The following is a 21,460-nucleotide window of genomic DNA, read 5'->3' as shown; positions in this document are numbered from 1 at the left end:
CCATGAATCACATCACTCCACACGCTAATACAACTACCTGGGTCACAGATTACAAATAGCGAAGCAAACTTTATGCCACATATGCCACATAATGTCTATGACTAAATTAAACAAGTGACCCAGCAAACAAAGAATTCAACTAACAGGCTCAAACACCGCCAGGTCTTGAAACCAGAGAGGCAAGCATAAATCCTGAACGCTTACCGGCAGTCCTTTCAGAGTATTAGAGTCCTTTTCCTTGCCCGTTCCTCCATAAAGCGTCCGTCGACTCCCGGCGTGCACACACAATGCTGACCTGCCCCACTCCCCAGCTCAGGTGATTACTCATCTGCCTCCCCTGTGGAGCCTCACACACAGCGGACAGGCTTGGCGTGGGCGAGCGATTGCCGGCGGCGGCATACGTGCGCGTGTCCCGCTGCACACACAGTGGGAAAATCAGCCTCCGTCTGAGGAGCAGGAGCGGAATGCGCTTGGAGCCGCCTTTGACTCGCCGCAACACCTCCCACTCGATCTTTCCCTGGGTCCTAGGGAAGATCACACAACCTCCAGGTTACTCCAGGCGAGCCCAGGGTTGTAGCGTCAGTGGTCTTGCTTGTCCTGGTCTTCTATTGGAAGGAGGACAACAAGGCTTCTGACATCTCTATGCAGCACAGTACCTCTCCTGTCGCTGGATGCTGAGCCTTTGACAGCTGGTCTTGAGCTGTTGGCCGGAACACAATGGCTTGGAGAGACTTGAACATTGACATCTCTTACGATACCTTTCGAGTCAGGATTCACGCTGATGACTCTCCCAAGCTTGAATTGTCCTCTCAGCGCATTTTGGTCACACAGCCAGACTATGTCTCCAATGGCGACGTTTCTTTCTGTGGTGTGCCATTTGCCTCGCACAAACAGGTTTGGACCAGCGAGCTGACTCCAGGACTCGCAGATGTGGTTGACTTGGGCTTGTATCTCTCGCAGTCTTTCGTACGGATAAGTGGCGAAGTTGAACGTCTTGAGATCACCGCTCTGCGAAGCTTGACCAAGCAAGAGAGAGTTCGGTGTGACGTATTCTAGTCGGTCTTCTAGGCTCTGAGCTCTCGCATCTATGGGGCGTTCGTTGGCGAGGTTGGCTGCTAGTCGGAGTACTGTCAGGAACTCACTGAAGCTGAGGTCTGTTCCCTTTCCGAGACTTTGGAGCGCCCTCTTAGTGATCCGCATTGCGGCTTCTGCGGCCCCATTTCGGTGTGGAGAATCAGCTGGATTGATTTTCCAGGTCCACTCTCTTCCAGGGTTTCTTTGTTTTGCTCCCCCCAGGAAAGAGTACAGCTCCGCCAGAACAGGTTTTGCACCAACGAAGTTGGTACCAGGATCGGACCAGACCTTTAATGGATGGCCACGGAGTGCGGTAAACCTCTGGTAAGCAAGTAAGAAGCTCTCCGTCGATAGTGTGTTTGCCAACTCTGCATGGATGGCCCTGCTTGACATGCAGCAAAACACCACTCCCCAAACTTTCATGGACACTCTTTTCTTGATGTCATCCCTCACTTGGTAGGGTCCGAATAAGTCAATGGCAGTGAACTCAAATGGTGCGGTTGGTCTTGTTCTTTCTTCAGGTAGGTCACCCATTACCTGTCGACAAGTCCTGGCTCTTGCTTTCTTGCAGACGATGCATTTTTCAACAACTTTTTGGGCAATCCTCCTCCCTCTGATGACCCAAGCCTTCCGTCTCGTCCTCAATAAGGTCCCCGCTACTCCGTCATGTCCTTCACTGTGAGCTTCATGGGCCAAAAGGGTTGCGATCCAGGCATCAAAGGGTAGGAGGGGAACAGCTTTGCCATCCTTTTTAAAGTACTGGACTCTACCACCACACACCAATAGCCCACTTGTCACGTCCCTGTAGACAACCAGTCTGTCTGTTGTGGTGCTTGGGAAAGTCACATGTGTTTGCGCTGCCAGGCAAAGGTCTCTAAGAGCATCTTGTCTCTCGCTGACCGTGATGATGCCTGATCCAGACACTGCCTCCCACTTTGACACGTCTCTAGTCCAGAGTCCTGCACTGGGTCGGGTACCCGCAAAAACAGCTGATTTGCGGGTGGTTTTTAAAAAAACATTTTTTCCCGGGTTCGGATCTGGGTGGAAAAAATAACATGCGGGTCGGATCGTGGGTTTTAGATAAACACATCAGTCATTAGTTCGGTAAACTACAGATAACTATCTTGGTCATTATTTACTCTCTGAGGATCGCCTCCGCTATTTCGCAACGGTCATTGGTTCAGCTGTTTACACGCGTTTCACCATCTAATAACACAATTTGTGATTGGACGACAGAATCAACATGGCTGCCACCGTCTAACAAGCGCCGCTTCCAAAACAGTAAATAATTATTTAGGTATTTGAGAAATAAGTGGATAAAACGTACAACTATCACTTTATAATGTTTCTGAAGTGTTTCCCTGATGGATTACTTCTCTCCTCGATGGATTCTAAAAACACGTGACGGCTCGTAACTGCTGAACGTCGCTCTGGACAGAAAGTAAGTCTATTATTACACATGTAAAGTTCCTTTACATAGATTAAAAGTTTAAAAGCATTAAACGTAACAAACGAGTGCTTTTACACTCGTATGGGAGAAGAACACAGAGGGTTGATGATGGAGCTGAAGTCAGGTTTTTATTGTGAGAGCTGCTTCATTCAGGTCGTTGTTTACTTACTGGCACCTTAACTGTGGCGATATGCTGTTCAATATTCAGCCAATATGACCCAAAATGATTACTTTAAATCCGGGTTACGGGTCGGGCTGCGGGTCGTGTTTCAACAGGTCGGACCGGGTTGCGGTACTAATTGGCCTGATGCGCGGGTTTGCGGTTCGGGTGCGGGTTTGTACGTCGCCGGGTCGGGTCGGGGCGGATCTTGAAAACTGGACCCGTGCAGGACTCTGCTCTAGTCTTGACCCGCAGGAACCTTTTCGCAGCTCTCCATGCCACCGTCTTGACCAGCCGTGTCAGGTTACTGAAACGCCTTACATCAACTAGCATCTGGACTGCTAGTCCTGCAGGTGACCTGCTTGACATCTTCTGGACTGAATGCTGGCTCTGCCCTGGGTCCTCCTTCAGGTAGGTTCTGTTAAGAACTGCAGCAAATGACTTCTCTTGGATTTTTGCGATGTTCTCTCTTGCTGCAGCGGCAACGTCCCTGGCGGATCTCTTTGGCCACTCACTTTCTGGTAGACTTAAAAACTTTGGACCTATCTGCCATTCTGAGTCCTCAGTCAAGTCTTTGGGGCCAGCTCCTCTTGTTATGAGGTCTGCAACATTCACTGCTCCCAGAATCCACCACCAATCTCGGACGTTCTGGATCTCTCCGACCCAGTTGGCAAAGAAAGTTTGATAGCCGTAACTTTCTCACTGTATTGCTCCTAAGACGGTCTGACTGTTGAAAAGATGACACCACTTCTCCACCTGGATTCTGCAGTGTCTTTCAAAGTAACCCTTCAGCAGGGCAGCAAAGACGGCTCCACACATTTCAGCTTTTACAGCATCTCCTTTTTGGTCAAGAGGGGTCAATTTGGCCTTGGATTCGACCAGCCTCACGGCTGTGCCATGGCTGCAACTCCAACGCAGATATAACACAGCACCATATGCGTGCTCCCTGCCATCAGAGAAGGTGATGCCACAAAGTTTGCCATTGGGATCTGGTGGTGTCAGGGACCTGGTGAATCTTACATTGCCCAGCTCAACATATTCCTCCAGGAGCTTAATGACATCCTCCCGGAGCTTGTCTGACAAGGCAGCATCCCAGGTGTCTTTTGCTGAGCAGCAGTTTGCCTTTGCTTCTTGAAAAGCTCTTCGGACCAGGATTGTTCCTTTTTGCTTCGCCGGAGCCACCAGACCCAGGGGATCGTACAGTCCTGCAACTTGGCTTAACAGCTCTCTTCTGGTGAGTGGTTTTGGAGTTTGTAACCGCACTTCCTCTTTGAGTAGATTCTGGTCGAGTCACAGTTCACGGCGACTATGACGTGGAGCTTGTCATCGTTGAGTGTGTACCCGAGGCTGAGGGCTTTGTTGTCATCTTCCGTGAGCTGATTTGGTAGAACTATTGTCTTGGGCCCTGTCTCCTCACATTTGGGCACTCTCCTCCCACTTTGATTGGAGTAGACCCATGGCTTCATGTAAAACCCCTCAGCATCTAGGATCCGCTCAGTGTTAGATGTGATGAGTTTCAGCTGGTTCAGGTTGTCGTGAGAGGTCAAGATGACGTCAACATAGGCATCTTGATGCAGCACACGCCTTTCTTCTTTGAGATGACTGAACTGAGGTAAGTTGGCAGTTCCACGCATGGCCAGTTGAGCAATGCATCCAGCAGGTTTGTCTCCAATGTTGACTCTTATGTCATAATTTTCAATTTGGTCATTTTCAGAGTCCCGCCAAAGGAACCTGTGCAGATGACGGTCCAGCCAGACGGATTTATACATTTTTTTTATGTCACCCAGGGCAGCAAAGACTCCCGCTCGGAACCTCAGCAGGACAGCACAGATGGGGTTGAGGACATCCGGATCTTTAATGAGGAGGTCGTTCAGGCTCAGGCCTCTGAATTTTTGGCTGCTGTTCCAAATGAGTCTCACTGGAGCCGAGACAGAATGCGGATTTGGGGCAATGAGATAACTGATATACCGTACTGACCCGGTCCAGTCTTCCTGCACTTCCTTGGACAGGTTTACCGCAGCCTTACGTTGGACCATGTCATGAACTTGGGAGGCGTAGGCAGCTTTCCACTCTGGCTCCTTTGCCAATTGTTTCTCCGTCCTGAGGAATGTTGCTTCAACGGCCTTCCTGTTGTCGGGCAAGGATGTTGGATCTTCCGCCCAGGGATATTTGGCATGCCAGTGTGGTTTCTTGCAGTGGTCATCTCCATTTACATATCTTAAACGTGCAATATGTAATTTTCTGCCACTAGGGGTCTCAAACCAAAACAATAAGAAGAGAAGAGGGAGTTGGATGACGTCACGAAGTAGCGTGGGATCATGGGAGTTGTAGTCATATAACTGCTGGCCGGAGCGCTGGTGCCCCGGCGGGCAGCAGTGCTTGCAATATACTGGTGGAAATGATTAATATTTCGATAACATCAGCCAGATGTTTGCTTACCTGTCTAGTAGAACACACGCGAGGTGGGCGTCGAATTGTAGTCCTAGATTTTCACGAAGCTCTCTCCATCTCGGAAAGGCCACACCAATATTTATCCTTGATTTAGCTCTCTTCTTATCCTAGATTCTTCTGGGATTGCTTGGTTGACCCGTACGTTTCCGTTTTACCTGCTTGTTTACCGGGACAGCTTCGGTGTCAGAAGGTGCAGCAACCGTCAATGCATAATCATGATCCATGACGAGTTAGCTTAGCCTAGCAACAGTAACATTCATTCTCTGACGTCTCATCCGGTCTGCTTCTTCTTCTCCTTCATTTAATGGCTATGGTAACTGGAGTTACGTTGCCATTGACATGCGACCTAATGACACGGTCCGTAACTTTTATTAATATTTCGTATTTATCTGGGTTTGAAAAATTGTTGGAAACATTTCTGATAATCAAAGTACACAACTAAACAAAATATATAATATTGGTTTAGTTGTTTTTAGACATTTTTATGTGGAAAAACTACATATTATACCTTTAAACCATTTCTCACCATTTCCAGTTCTCTTTCCTCTGAAAGTGACATCTCTTTGCCTCCAGGCTGGCAATTCCCGCAGCGGCAACCTCCACACTTGGGCTCACAAGCAGCTCCTATGCTGTCCCACTTCCACCATTTCAGAAAGTCTCTGTTAGCAGCTGCAGTGTTGGCCTGGATGAAAGGAGTCAGAAATTTGGATCTTTACAGGTGAGTTCTTTGTATTTCACTGCTGCGGTTCTCACTGAGCGAGTAAAGTGAGTTTTGGAGGTATGGGCTGTCACAGTGGCTTCTTCGAAGAGGTCAGGGTGAGTGCCCCCAACAGTTTTCCCAAGTGGGCCATCCCAGAGGACAAGGTTTCCAATAGAGCGAACTTTCTGAGGCACCAATTGTCCTTCCTTATGACTTATAAGAAGTTGGACCTCTGTGGGTCTCTTCAGCTCATGGAGTTGAACATCAGGGAAAATCTTTTGCAACTTTTTTGCCGGCACATGTCTATGAATCTCGGCGATGCTGTCCAGCCCATAACACACCAGCTGGTGTGCCTTGAGAGTGTCTTTGGGGGTGTTCACACAGATCTTTAACAGGTACTGCTTGGTCTCAACCGAGGCTTTCATCCCAACAACTCCATGGACCACCAGGGTGACGTCTTCACTCCGGAGGTTCAGCTCATCTGCGACCTTATGCGTTATGTAATTTGTGTCTGAGGCCAAGTCAATCAGAGTTCCGACCTTTTATCCAGCATTGGCAGTGACGTTAAGGAGCATCATGATGACGGGGAACTCCTGCAAGCCACATTCCACCAGTAGTCCATGCTCACTTACTGCGGAGTTGCAAGATTTGGATACTGCGCTGCAGAAAGCATCTCAACACTGCTGCTCCAGTTCCGGTGACAACTTGGAGAGGAACTCCTCCTGAGCCTCTGTGTATCTCCTGCTTCCACCTCCCACTGTGCCAGATTTAACTGATCTATGGGACCGATTTTTGGTTTCAGCAAAAGGGCAGAGGTAGTAATGGTGCTGGTCTTTGCACTCTGTGTTCTTACACAGGAAAGAGGCTTTGCAATATCCATCCTCACCATGAACCTCGAGGCACTGACTGCAAGCACCAAGCTGCATCACCGCATTTCTCCTCTACGAAGGTCTTAAGTTGGTCTTGAATTTCCTGCAGAAATACAGTTTTGTTCTGTGCTTGGTGTCACCACAGATGATGCAGCCTGCTGGTTCACTACTGGCCTTGGCAGTTTGTGTTCTGGTGTGTTTTTGCTGGAACCTGGTCTCTTTCCTGCTGGGCTCTTCGTCTTTTAGCTGGTCCAACTGCTCATATATTGTTTCTTGTGCTCTCAGGAACATGAGGAGCATGTCAAAGCAGCTCTGGTATTGGACAGCTCTCCCGTCATCAGCAGCATACACCAGCCACTCCTTCTTCAAAGACTCTGGGAGCTTGCTTTCGATCGATTTTGTGACCGGTGGATTTTTCACGGCGTCCACATTGCCAAGCTCATTCAAGTCGTACAGGGCCTTTTCGACAGCCCGTTCCACAATCCTCCTGGGCTGGTGACCTCTAACAGGTTGCATTGCTTGCAGACACTGCCGTTTCCAAAAAGCTGCATTCTGGAACCCGTTTTCAAAACGTTGCGTTTTCAGGCACCCAAAACGCTGCTGTCTTGTAAACGATTGGCCAAAACACAACTAAAGCCACAGCCTACGGCCACAGGGAGTGCCACCACAGAGACCACCTTGACCCAGATAGACCGGGGTAGACTCCACACATGGTGCAGAGCCTCCCAGTCCTCCGGGCCTGAGGGATCTCCAGGACGACGTCCCCGCGGACCGGACACACCTCCCAGTGTGGAGGCCCCCCATGAGTAAACACTGGAGCTAAAAACTGAAAGACTAAAAGGCAATAGGATAGGATAAAACAGGTATGAGACAAAATAATGATAAAATGCATACAAATTTAAGGATTTAGAAAAATTAAAGATTTAAAGATTAAAAATTGAAGATTTAGAAATTTAATAATAATAAAATGCATAAAGATTTAAAAATAAATCATTTAAAAGTATTAGAGATTAAAATAACATATAATAGAAGAATTCAAAGAGTAAAAGAAATCAGTTAAAAGCCAAACTAAAAAGGCGAGTCTTGAGCCTCCTTTTAAAAACATCAACAGTCTCTGCAGTCCTGATGCTCTCCGGCAGGCTATTCCATAAGTGAGGGCCATAATGGCTGAATGCAGCTTCCCCGTGGGTTTTAGTTCTAACTTTTGGAATGATTAAAAGGCCGGTGCCGGAGGACTTCAGGATCCGCGAGGGTTGATATGATAAAAGCAGGTCAGATAAATAAGATGGCCCAAGACCATTAAGACATTTAAAAACTAATAAAAGAACCTTAAAATCGAAAAACACTGGGGAACCAATGCAGTGATTTTAAAACCAGTATAATGTGTGCCCGCCCTCTGGTCTTCGTCAGCACTCATGTGGCTGAGTTTTGGAGTAATTGCAGGTTAGAGATGGTCTTTTTGGGAAGACTTGAGAGCAGGGCATTACAATAATCTAAACGACAAGAGATAAAAGCATGCATCAGCACCTCCGTGATAGCCTGAGAGAGAAACAAGTGGACTCTGGCTATATTCTTAAGATGATAAAAACTTTGTTACATTTTTTATGTGTGGAATAAAACTAAGCTCAGAGTAAAAAATGATGCCCAGGTTCTTCACACAATCTGAAGGTTTAAAATCTTGTAGTTTTGGAAAAAGTTTCTCTCTCTTGCCTTCAGGACCAATAATTAAAACCTCTGTTTTGTCCTGGTTGAGCTGTAGGAAATTCACTGCCATCCATGACTTGATAACTAAAATACAGTTTAAAAGGGTATCAATTGGCCCTGCGTCATCAGGAGACACAGCGATGTACAACTGTGTATCATCTGCGTAACTGTGGAAGCTGATGCCTTGCCTCCTGATGACGTCCCCAAGGGGAAGCATGTATAGATTAAAAAGAATTGGACCTAAAATTGAGCCACTGAGTCAAGTGTTGACTTCAATTTACTGTTAAAATTTTCCACAATAAAATCACAGGGTGCAGGTAAAATTTCAGCAGGAGTGCTCTGTAAAATCTCGATAAAATTTGCAGCCACTTCAGAAGTTAGGTAGCATTTCCTCACCGTTCTCACCGGGGCCTGGCTAAAACTGGTGATGTTAAAATACACACAGTGGTCAGGCACAGCCAGGTCAACAACAGAGGACACACCAGTGGAGTAAAGTGTAAAGTGTTATTTAAAGTATGATCTTATATAATATATATATATAATATATATAATTGTTGAAATGTCATTTATCTATGACAAGTTCGAAGTGAAAATGTGTTGGCTTTGTATCCTTATCCACACCCTTGTGCAAGCAGTATACTTCATAACTACCTACTGTGCATGTCCATAATTGGCCTTTTCTTTACTTTCTCACCAACAGATGCATACTTTGAGAGCACAGATGTTTGTTGCTTTAGGACACAGAACCGAGACATGATTTGTAAAACATGCCAATAGACTGAGTGGCATCTCCATTTCTTGGGCACTTAAAATAATGAATAAATATTCACATATGTGTGGGAGCAGTTATAAACAAGGAGACATTGGAGACACAGAGGGTTATGTGATCACCTGATCAGGAGGAACTGAAATGTTAGTGCCTGACACTGTTAATTTAAACTCTTTTTTTCCATAATTCATGCTGGCATTCAGAGAGCCCTGTGTCTGCTGTGCTGCTAGACACATGAAATGTCCAGCTGTCATCAGGCTAGGGGGGTCAACAATGTGACGTATCATGGCGCAGCTAGTTTTCAGTGATTATTTTTTAGAATGCAGTATGTCAACTATGTTTTTAAAATCTGTATATGGTGTTATGCTTGACTTCAGTGTCAGAAACGTTATGTTTTCATGTGATTTGAAGCCTATCCACACTGATTCCAAACAGCTGCTTCTGGCTGCATGTCCCTCTCACACACTGAGAAACAGATTACAAAATACACTGGTAACAGTCAAAGTGGTCCAAAATAAATGTATGGCTGATATAGCTGTTCAATTACTAACATATCACATAATGGAATATTATCAGATTCTTCTAGAAAAAGGGTGAACTGCTGCTGTTTCATCAGCACCAAGCTAAAATTTTATATACATCTAGAATGAAAAAAAAAAGTTGCGCTGCATAAGGGGCTGACTTTAATAAGGCAGAATCAATATTTTTGGAAGCCTATGTGGATGTAAAGTATTTCATTTCTACCAAATCATTTCCTGCACGTAGTAGTGCTGAAAGCCTGACAGAACTGAAGAACAGTGTTTTCGCTCAGCAGGTCAGTTTGTAGAATCAATTCTGCTTTTCACATCAATTGTAATTTTATACCAGGGCAGCTGGAATATTAGCACTGAGGGCTTATAAGAAACACTACTTGAAAAAATACCAAATAAAATCTTAACTTTTAGGGTTACAAGAAATAGGACATGAAAACATAAATTGTCAACATGCACTCATTTTCCAATTCAAAATTCAATGGTGGTGCAGTGGTTAGCACTGTCACCTCACAGCAAGACGGTTCCGGGTTTGAGCCCGCTGGATGGGTCCTTTCTGTGTGGAGTTTGCATGTTCAGCCTGTGTAAGCGTGGGTTCTCTCAGCGTTCTCTGGCTTCCTCCCACAGTCCAAAAACATGCAGGTTGGGTTAAAATGGAGACTTTAGATTGTGTGTAGATATAAATGTGACGGTAACTGGCTGACTGTCTCTATGTGTGGCAATGTGTTTAGAGCGTATCCTGCCTCGCCTCTTGCCCAATGTTGGCTGTGATAGCCCCCCTCCCCGCAACAAGAAGTTACAGAACAGTAAAGAGTACTTGTACTCTACCAGAAATCATTCTGAAACTCATTAAGAATAAGAATGTGTTCAGGTTTTGTAAAGTTGTGGCAGGTTCAGGTCTGACTATTGCCTAGACTGATGGATCATTTAAACAGAAGCGACATGTAAAATAGTAACTAATAACTGCAGCTCTAAGGGGAGGTAGTTGTTACAATAGAAATACTGAACTAAAGCCCCAGGGCCTCTAAATTATACCAATGGTGTTTGCACTTTACTTTCCATCCCCGAGAATTATATAATGGCTGTGTATGAAGAATTATAACATGAATTTAAGTTGTTTTCATTATGGTCATCTGCAGTGTTGCAGTTTGCGATAACATCTATAGGCCAGAAATGAGTAGCACATTTAATAAAGGACTCTGCTGCTTTATGGATTATTGTAATCTTTATTCTAAATCACCCCACGAGGGAAAAAAAAAGTAGGTACAAATAATGGCAAACTGCCAGTTACAGACACATTTTTTAAAATTAAGAAATTACTCCTGCTTTCTCACTGTGTTCATTTTTTCAGCTTGTTGGGAGCTGGACTTTTTGGCCCACAGGTCAAACGGACAAGAACAGATAGAAACCGTGTGGACTGTTTGTCTTCAGTATTAAATTGACTCTCTGAGCCTCAACAAGGTTTTCATCAGAAAAAAAACATAAGCTCTTTTTAACAATGGAACACTGCTGTGTGGCTTTGGAAAAACAGGAATGAATAATCTAGTCTTAATCCAAATAATCTTATCTAAATAATAGATTAGAGTTTGATCTATTTGAAATAATAGCTAAATCAGTTTGATAGTGGCAGCTAAAATTACTCCAAACCTTTTGTGACCTAGCTGGATTCCTCACTTGGTTTAATAACTACAACTAACAATTTTAAATTAGTACAAAAACATAACAAAATGCTAAATTATGATACAAACATAAAATACAATAAAATGTGAAATGATATGCAAAAATGTGCAAAAACTGAGCCTGTAGGCTTGAACTGAAAAACGGCAGTTTTACTGTGGATGGCCATCCACAGTAAAACTGCCGTTTTTCAGTCCATATGAACTTAATAACTGTTTTATTAGGCCTGTTTAGTTTTCTTGTTGGGTTAATATTTGTGACACCATGTGAAACAAATAGCAACGAAATGTTTGAACAGTAGAGGTAAAGCTACACATCACCAATCAAGCGTCTGTGCCGCAGACGGGTGGATCCGCTTCTCGTTGGGCTGCATTCAAATGATAGAAAATGATAAAAGCTTCATTTTAGCGTTATCACCCAGACACTCAACAGAGCTACTGCTGTCCGCCGGCCAGCCGGTAATGTTGTACTGGCCAACCTTACGGAAAGCGCCCTGAATTAACTAATAAAATAGTATTCTGTAAATAGAGTCAAAACGCTTTATCCACTTAACGCTGTTAGAGTGAAGTCAGGGAATTTGGGACGCTTTTAGTAGATAGCCAAGACAACCACCTAAAACTCTGAGGACTACCTTAAGTGTTACTTTTAGAACTTGTTGTGGATCTCTGCTATATTCTATAAAGAAAATATGTTGCCAAGTAAAATAATTTAGAAACTTTGGACCTTCAAACACACTGAGAACCCCTACTTCTCTGTGATGACATGTTCAGGTAAAATGGGACAGCTGATAAGATAATATGAAACCTTCATGTTTATTTTTTGAATGCTTAAATCTATTTATCAGTTCAGTCATTAATTTATTCATGTAACCTATGGCTATTCATAAAAAACGTCCATCCTTTCTGCCATACTTCTCCTGTGTTTTTTAGCTGCTTGTTTTGTTGCTGCCATGTTGTCTAGAATAGACTTCTGTGTGTGTGTGTGTGTGTGTGTGTGTGTGTGTGTGTGTGTGTGTGTGTGTGTGTGTGTGTGTCAGCATAAGTCATGATGTTAGGCCCCTGGGAGTCCAAAAACCTGCTGGTTTCACTTCAGAATAAATGTTTCATTTTAGCTTAATTTATTTTCCCTATTGTACCTGAATGCATTAAATACTCACTCAAAATCATTTCCTATAAAAATAAAGTCTTGTGTGAAAATATTTTGATTAGCCTATAAGACAAACTGCAAAATGCAACACCCTACAACATTTTTTGTTGTTATACCCTTATTATTTAAGCGTCAGAATTCTTATTACCAAAATGAGAAAAAGCAACACTTTTCTTTGAAGTTCTGGGACCAGTGATTTTTGACTCTTTGCTCTGCGCAAAAAGGTTTGTTTCATACCAATACATATGATTATTTCATGTAAAGATTTGCAGAAGCAATGCAATAACATGTTCGGTGACTGGCTGCTAATATTTAAAAAGCCCAAGATGTAAAACCCTATTTGTCTCATTTTACCTGATGTCACAAATTACCTGACTTCACCACATTTACAGCAGTGTTCCAGAGATCAACGGAAATATGTGACGTGTCTGAACCTGTCTGATATATGTGCCTATATTTACAGTAACATATAGGTCTAATGAACACATGGTGAAGTGATAAATGAAGTGCTTCCACGCGCCCCAGAGTGTTGGACTTTCCCAGATCCCGCGGCCCTGCATTATGGATCCTTACTGGGATTACGGGGCTACAAACTAATCCACCACAAATTGGATCTATGGCATTCTGGATTCCTAAAAAACACACCGTTGGCTTTATGCACATAACATTTCCCAGGCTAATGGAGGGAATAACTGCGCGGGCCTGTTGCCGCTGAAGCTTTACTGCGTCCCGGACAAAGAGGTGGCTGGACTCTACCGGGTGGCCCGGCCACAGAAGGCCGTGTGTTCACTCTGACTTTATGAGTGATGACAGAGAGGAAAGGCTCTGTTTTTCTGCCCTCTAACCTGCCCCAGTGTAGCTGTATGCGTCCTAATGAAATAATTACCTTGATGAATGAGTGAGGCGTTTAAAGTAGACATCAGCTTTTAATCAGAGTGGGAAAACAACTTCAACACTTCGATGACACCCTAATTAACAAAATTGGTTTAACAGCCCAGAGATTATGATTGAGTGAAGGAGCAAACACTGACTTTTACTACTGCGAGAAGAACCGGAAAAGTAATGATACAAATACAACTATTATTATTAGATTATTATAGTAATCAGAGGAAAGTCTAAATATGGTACAAAGACCTCGACATTTTGTAGCAAGCTCTCTGAGCAAACACGACCGGCAAAGTATTTAAACACTCACGTGACTTTTTTTTTTTTACTTTTAAAAACGTTTTATTTAGATGACTTGTGTAGCTACAATTAAGAGCCCGCTGAAAATGGTTTGTAAGTTGTAACTTGTGGGCTTGAAAATAGCCTAGTTAATAAATCATTTATTTAAAAATCGATTGACAATGTGAAGCATCAGTAAATTTTCCATTACTGACGTAATTATTACCCATAGCCTTTGCTAAGGATGCCTTTTTAAAAAGTGGTACCAGAAAAGAAGTGTATAATCTATTTGTCCCCGGTGCACACTTAAACTCGCTCCTCTTCAATACAAACAATTTAGGAGACACAGTGTGGAAACTTCTCTGTATTAGTTGGACGTTTATACACACCGAGATCCCGCACGGCTGTCCCTCTGATGGAATCCCTCATTCCTGTACTGAGACGATTATGTTGCATGTATTTTGGAATATATCGAATTAAATGCAATAAACTGAATAATACTCCAATATTTATTACTTTTCATATTGCAGCTCTGATATATTTTTCATAACAATACGATGGGGAAAAGGCTTTGATCCGTGATTTTGTTATAGCTTACTTTCTTACAGAGAATGGCTTTAATTAACTGTAATTATTGTAAATCATATGGAGTGCGTGTTTCTGATGTGTTATGTGTACTACATTAATTTATATAGCCTATGTCACTACTACTACTATTTGTTCGTCCCTTGTTTGTTGTCCTCCGCCCTCAGAATGTGACATTTCAGTGGGCCCTATTTATATAAATAGGCCTATGTTATATGTTAATAATCCTAGTGCCTGTGCGTGCAGCCCTTTGACTGTTCCTACCGTCAGGGAAGACTGCCCTCATCTTGAGGTAACTGCTGGTTAGTCGGATGATGGAGGCCTTGTCAAGCTGGGAGGTGATGGCCGCCGGCAGAGGCAGCAGTTTGGCCAGCTCATAAAACTCTCCGTTCTCTTTTTCTCTCCGCGTCTTCGCTGCGTTCTTGCATTTTTCCTTCATCTCTAGAAGTTTCACATAAAAGATTCTTGCATAAAAGTAAATCTCCGCTGAGATTTTTCCCATAGACTCATGTAGGCTAAAAAACACGGCTGTGTTACTCAGAGATTAAATTTTGCTCATGATGTTTAAATAAAAAACTTTAAATGACTAGCAGGATTCTGTTATGTGATTCCAAAAAACAGATCGCGCGTTTAGTTTATCCCATCACTCCGATGACCATCCTTTTCAAGCTTTGTTCAACTGCCCAGCTTCACCTGTTCAACCGTACAAGCAGACAAAGTTGCAGAAGCCCCGCCGCTGCACGCCACGTCCACTTCACGGTGTTTTCACGGTGCTGTCAGCTTTCCGCTCATCTATTCATCCATCCAGATATCCACACAGCTCCACATCCTGCGCTCTGCACATCGCCAGTCTCATGTGTCGAAAATAGAATAAATAGGCCTAAGCACTGATAGATTTAACACATGCGTGTTGTAACCAAATGTGGAGAGCAGGGCAACAGAACACCGCGAACTGAGCTGGGCTGGAAACCTCTCAGACCAGGGCTGCAGTGTCTGTCCGTCCGTCTGTCTCTCCTTGTAGGCGTGTGCGTGCTTGAGAGTGTGAGTGTTTGAGTGTGTGTAAGAACTACCACATGGCTCTCCAACATTTGAAACACTATGTTCAACATTATTTACAGCTATACTCAGAAAATTCAAACAAATAAATGCAACAAATAGCTACATACTTCTCGCTATTTACTAAATACTTAGCAAGGATAAGATAAGATTAGATACGATAAGTAAATATAGATCATCCGTTTTTAGGATATAAGAACATTGGTGACTTAGCCCAGACCTTTTCAGGAGGGTCCAGGCGATCCCCTACATTTTATTTGATTAACGTTCTCTGGCATCTTGTTGACCCCCCCCCCCCCCCCCCCAAAAAAAAGAACAAGTTGTTTTCCCTTTAAACTTAACTCACTTAAAGCAAACCAACAAACAAACGAAAAACTTCTTCCTATTAATTATGAATTGTGTTGTTAGCCTAGTTGTTAGTAATAAGTATTTGGTAGAAACAGAATACTTTACAACTGCTTTCATTGAAAATTTAATGACTACAGTTGGGAAAAATATTTAAATGTATATTTATGTTGTTACAGTGGTGGAATGTAACTAAGTGTATTATTCAAGTGCAAGTAGAAGATAAGATAAGAAAACTTTATTGTCCATTACATTTACATGAAATGGAGATTTGTCTTTGGCATCTGGCATATAAAATACAGCATGAAACATAAAGCACAATAAATAATGAAGATAAGTAAGTACATCAAAATACATCACAGCATAAAAGCAGCATTAAAAGCAACAGTGATCACAAGCTTGTTGCTTGTTGATTATTTTAAGATGTCCCTGTTTAAGATGGTCACAGCGGAGGGCACAAATTAATTTTTGTAGCGGTTCTTCTTCGCTAGAGGGACCACAAGTCTCCTGCCAGATGGCAGCAGCCTGAAAGATGGTTGCAGGGGGTGTGTTGGGTCATTGTAAACTTGAGTAGCCTTTTTTGCAGTAGCCCGATTAAATAGGTCCTGAAGTTGCATTTGTTTGTGTCCAATTATCTTACTGGCCTGATTAACCACCTGGGTCAGCTTGTTCCTATCTCTAACCAGGAGGTTCCCATACCAAGAGACCATGTTCAAGGTGAGAACACTCTCAGTAAGTGACCTGTACACTATTGCCAGGGTGTGTTTACTAGCACTGAAGCTCCTCAGCTTCCTGAGAAGAGAGCGACGTTGCCTAGCCTTTTTGTAAATGCAGTCTGCATTGGGCTGAAAGGTCAGTTTGTCATCAATGATAGTTCCCAAATATTTAAACTCAGTGACCTGCTTCACTTCCTGCCCTTTCATGGTAATGGGCCTGAAGAGAGGCCGTGTGCCAGCCGCTCCCATCGTTCCTCCCAGACACAGCTCCCTGGTCTTACTGACATTATGGTCAAGGAAGCTGCCATCGACCCAGGTGGAAAGGTGGTTGATGTGCTAAGAGTAGGAGGGGCTGTCAACATCCTGCAGACATCCTTCTCGCTGTTCGAAACGTCACAGCGCAAATTAAAAAGCCTTCAATGGGAGCTGAGACTTGGTGTGCTGAAGCCTCAGACACCCAGACCTAACAACGCCACTGCCATACACTACTAGTCCCACAGCTGGGAAATTTGCAGTGTTAAGAGCAGCAAGGGTGATAATGCAAAAACAAGACCCAACAGTAAAAACAAAAGATGTGATAAATAAGTACACAATAAAAAAGCAACATATAAGACACACTGAATGGTTGAATTCACTTTATTGCACATAGGAAATGTTGATTTCTTTACTCTTAAATGATAGAGTCTCTTGAAGAAGTTCAAACACAAAAATGTGCTCAAAAACTTGATTCAGGAAAAAAAGAAACATTTACTGTATCATTTTCTCTAAAGGTCCAGTGTGTATGATTTAGGAGATATATTGGCAAAAATTGAATACAATGTATGCTTAGTTTAGTGTATAATCACCTGAAAATAAGACTCATCTTTTTTATTACCTGAGAATGGGAGACATTCAGGTTTTTGAATTTCACGTTGGTTATGGTAGTTAGCGACCCCTCTGAAATGAACTGCGCAGAAAAAACACTGATTTTTCTGCAAAATTGCTTTATTCACTGTTTTTACTGGTTTAAATCACCTGGTCTGTTTGTTTTGGAGAGAAGAGACCTCTGTGGATCATTAAGCTCCTGCTTAAAACCTCTTGAAAATCAGGATCAGACAAAGGGTGAACACACATTAGCAGGTGCTTGTTGCAGACAGGCCAAACAGCATTGGAGAAATAGTGGTTTGTAATGTGAAACTGCTTTTTCAGAGTTTTTACTTGTTTTAATCATGTGATGCATTTGTTTTAGAGAAGAAGAGACCTCTGTGGATAATTTGGCTCCTGATAAAAAAACACTGAACACTAAAGCAATTCTAACCAGAAGAAGTTTCAGTTGGTTGCAATCTGCAGTCCTCACAGCTAGATGTTCCAAAATCTTACACACTGGACCTTTTATTACAATAAATATATTTAATTGCTGTATTGCTTGTCAATTATCAACTTGGTCATATCATCAGTTTTGCAGCTGTATATCTTCGACACTAGGGTGGAGAGAGGAGCAGAGCTGTTAACTGATCACCACTTGGGATGAGTTGGATGAGATGGTGGAGGGAGACTGTAGTATAGACCTGCTAAACCCAAACATGCAAGGAGGGTGAACTGGACTATGTATCCATGGTGTTTGTGGAGGTAGCTGCTCCTAGTTGTGGTCAGAAGGTTATCAGTGAAGCTGAAGAGGGCCTTTCTGGCTTGGCTGGCCCAGGAGTCTTCTGAAACAGTGGACAGGTGGGAGGCCTGATGGCTGCAGCATTGGTGGTTGACTAAGCAGAAACCCAGGTGTGTTCAGGAGGCCAGGAGGTTGTGGACGACTCAGGAAGGGGAAGCAAAGCTTGGCACAGGCTGTGTTCATCAGGGGAGCAAAACTGCTGACTCTAACTGGTGAAATTATCAGGTGATGGAGTCGTTGTGCAGGATTCTGTTTTCTAAAAAGGGGGACTGCAGGATGTACCCAGGGTATCACACAGCTAATTTTACTCAGGAGAAGGTCATGCCAGGGTACTTGACAGGAGGCTCAGATTCAGAAGGAGCAGTGTGGATTCTGTTCTGGTCACGCAACAGTGGACCAGCTCTTCACCCTTGCAGGTTAGTTGAGGGGTCATGGGACTTTGGTCCTTATATTATAAGAGTAAGCGCTGTGTCTGTATTCAGGAAATGAAACAGGTTTTCAAAGAGTTTTTTTTTTTGGAGTATTGGGCTCTGACAGGGTTTTCCTTTATCACTCATCTCTTCTCTGCTCTTTGTAGATGATGCAGTTCTATTGGCTTCATCAGACCATAATCTCCACCACCCAGTGGTGGGGTTTGCAGCACCTCCAAGGCTAAGGCCATGGTTGTCTGCCAGTAAAAAGTGGATGTCTTTCTTCCAGGTTGGGAGTGAATTGCTTCCCCGAATGAAGGAGTTCAATTATCAGTGATTTTTCTGCCATAAACTCCCTGAAGGAGGGCACCTAAAAAGGTCAGGTTCTCAAAACTGCAGTACACATTGGGAATTTGTTTTGGTCTTACAAAGTGAGGCAGACATCACCTCTACATCAAAGAGTACACTTAAAACTTTCCTCTTTGATAATGCTTATAGTCACGGCTGGCTGAGGCTTGCCTTCGACCAGCCCCTAGTAAGGCTGATAGAGACCTAGTCTACAGGGGGACCTCCTATGATACACTGAGGTCCTCTCTCCTTCTCTCTTTCTTCAGTTGCAAACATTCATGTCCCACTGATGCATGTTACTGACTTGACTTCTCCCCTGGAGCCTTTGTGCTTCCTTGTCTCACAGGTTCTCACAAATTGCAGCAAACTGCTGCCGTTTTTACTGCTTGCTGCTCACTACTACTGCTATTACAACCCCAATTCCAAAAAAGTTGGGTCATTGTGTAAAATGTAAAAAAAAGAATGCAATGACTTGTAAATCCTTTTTGACTTATATTCAAATGAATTCAGTCCAAAGTCAAGATATCTAATGTTCAAACTGATAAACTTTATTGTTTTTTGTAAAATATACCTACACTTATTCTGGATTTGGTGCCTGCAATATGTTTCAAAAAAGTTGGGACAAGGGGCAACAAAAGACTGGGGAAGTTGTTGAATGCTCAAAAAACACCTGTTCGAACATTCCACAGGTAAACAGGTTAACTGGTAACAAATTATAGTATTATTAATACATGTGAAAGGGGCATCTTAAAAAGGCTTAGGTGTTCACAAGCAAGGAGGGTTACATTTTGAAAAACTATGGGGGCAAACAGTCCAACAGTTTGAGAACAACTATTCTCAATGCACAATTGCAAAGAATTTTGGGATTTCACCATCAACAATCTATAATATCATCAAAAGATTCAGAGAATCTAGAGAATTCTCTGCATTTAAGGGACAAGACTGAAAACCAACACTGAATGGCTGTGACCTTTGACACCGCAGAGGGCACTGTATTAAAATCTGAATTGACTGTATAAAGGATAATATCACATGGACTCAGGAACACTTTGGAAAACCATTGTCAGTAAACACAGTTTGTTGCTTCATATACAAAGGCAAGTTAAGACTCTACCATGCAAAGTGAAAACCATATATCAACAACATCCAGAAGCGCTGCAGACTTCTCTGAGCCTGAGCTCATCTGAGATGGACTGACACAAAGTGGAAATGTGTGCTGTGGTCTGATGAGTCCACATTTCAAATTGTTTTCTGAAATCATGGATGTTGTGACACGAGAGGACCATCCAGGACCATCCAGATTGTTACCAGTACAAGATTCAAAAGCCAGCCTCTGTGATGGTATAGGGGTGTGTTAGTGCCCATGGCATTATGGGTAACTTGTTCATCTGTGAAGGCACCATGAATGCTGAAAGGTACATACAGATTTTGGAGCAACATATACTGCCAACATCTTTTTCGGGAACATCCTTGCTTATTCCACTGAGACAATGAGACATTCTGCACGTTACAACAGTGTGACTTCAAAGAAAACGAGTTCAGGCACTAGACTGGCTTGCCTGCAGTCCAGACCTGTCTCCCATTGAACATGTCATGCATTATAAAGCACAAAATGCAGTGATGGAGACCACGGACTGTTAAGCAACTGAAGTAGTATATCAGGCAAGAATGGGAAATAATTGCTCTTTCAAAACTTCAACAATTAGTGTCCCGGGGTCCTATACACTTATTGAGTTTTATTAGAAGAAAAAGTGATGTAATACAGTGGTAAACATGCCTCTGTCCCAGCTGTTTTGGAACATGTTGCAGGCCTCAAAATCAGAATAACTGTATATTTATAAAAAAATAAATAATGTTTATGAAATTGAACATTATATATCTTGTCTTCAGACTGTATTCAACTGAATAGAGATCAAAAAAGGATTTGCAGATCATTGCATTCTGTTTTAATTTACATTTTACACAGTGTCCCAACTTTTTTGGAATTGGGGTTATATCATATGATAGTATCAGATTGTGACAATAATACTCATATGTGTATAATATTAGTAGAAGTAAGACTTATATTAATACATACATATATATGCTATCATAAACTACTTTTATTATTGTTATTCATATTTCTGTAATTATTGCTGTTGCTGTGCATCTCTCTCTCTCTGTCTCTTTCGCTCTCTCTCAGTGTATCATTTTGTCATATTGATTACTGTAATTTTATCATGTTGATCTGTTCTGTTCACAACACATCTATTGCACATCTGTCCGTCCTAGGGAATCCCTCCTTAGTCGCTCTTCCTGAGGTTTCTACCATTTTCCCCCTGTTAAAGTTTTTATTTTGGGGGGAGAGTTCTTCCTTATCTGCTGTGAGGGTCCAAAGGACAGAGGGATGTTGTATGCTGTAAAGCCCCGAGGCAAATTGTGATCTGTGATACTGGACTTTATCTATAGTGCCATCTAGTGGGCTATGGAAGAACTGCCAGTTAGTTTAAATAGTATTTGTTGTTGTTGTTGTTGTTGTTGTTGTTGTTGTTGTTGTTGTTGTTTCGTGTGTGTGTGTGTGTGTGTGTGTGTGTGCGTGGGGGGGGGGGGCGCTTGTTAGTTATCTAAATGAGCTCAAGGCTTCAAATAAAGAAAGTATATAGACTTGATTTGGGAAATATG

At 42.8% G+C, this 21,460-nt stretch overlaps 1 protein-coding gene across 2 annotated transcripts in view; it reads right to left on the bottom strand.

Moving 5' to 3' along the window:
• Positions 1-15,227, bottom strand: part of sim2 (SIM bHLH transcription factor 2) — a 54,187-nt gene extending 38,960 nt beyond the window's left edge. For both annotated transcript variants that reach the window (XM_050035608.1, XM_050035613.1), the window contains exon 1: positions 14,544-15,227. In XM_050035608.1, coding sequence (XP_049891565.1) covers positions 14,544-14,781 — 238 coding nt within the window. In that variant the 5' untranslated portion in view covers positions 14,782-15,227. The remainder of the gene's footprint in view (positions 1-14,543) is intronic.
• Positions 15,228-21,460: the final 6,233 nt, after the last annotated feature.

This window comes from Epinephelus moara, chromosome 3 (assembly GCF_006386435.1).
Source record: "Epinephelus moara isolate mb chromosome 3, YSFRI_EMoa_1.0, whole genome shotgun sequence".
NCBI classification, from domain to species: Eukaryota; Metazoa; Chordata; class Actinopteri; order Perciformes; family Serranidae; genus Epinephelus; species Epinephelus moara.
The sequence above is the reverse complement of the archived record's forward strand: the minus strand, read 5'-3'. Positions and strand labels throughout refer to the sequence as shown.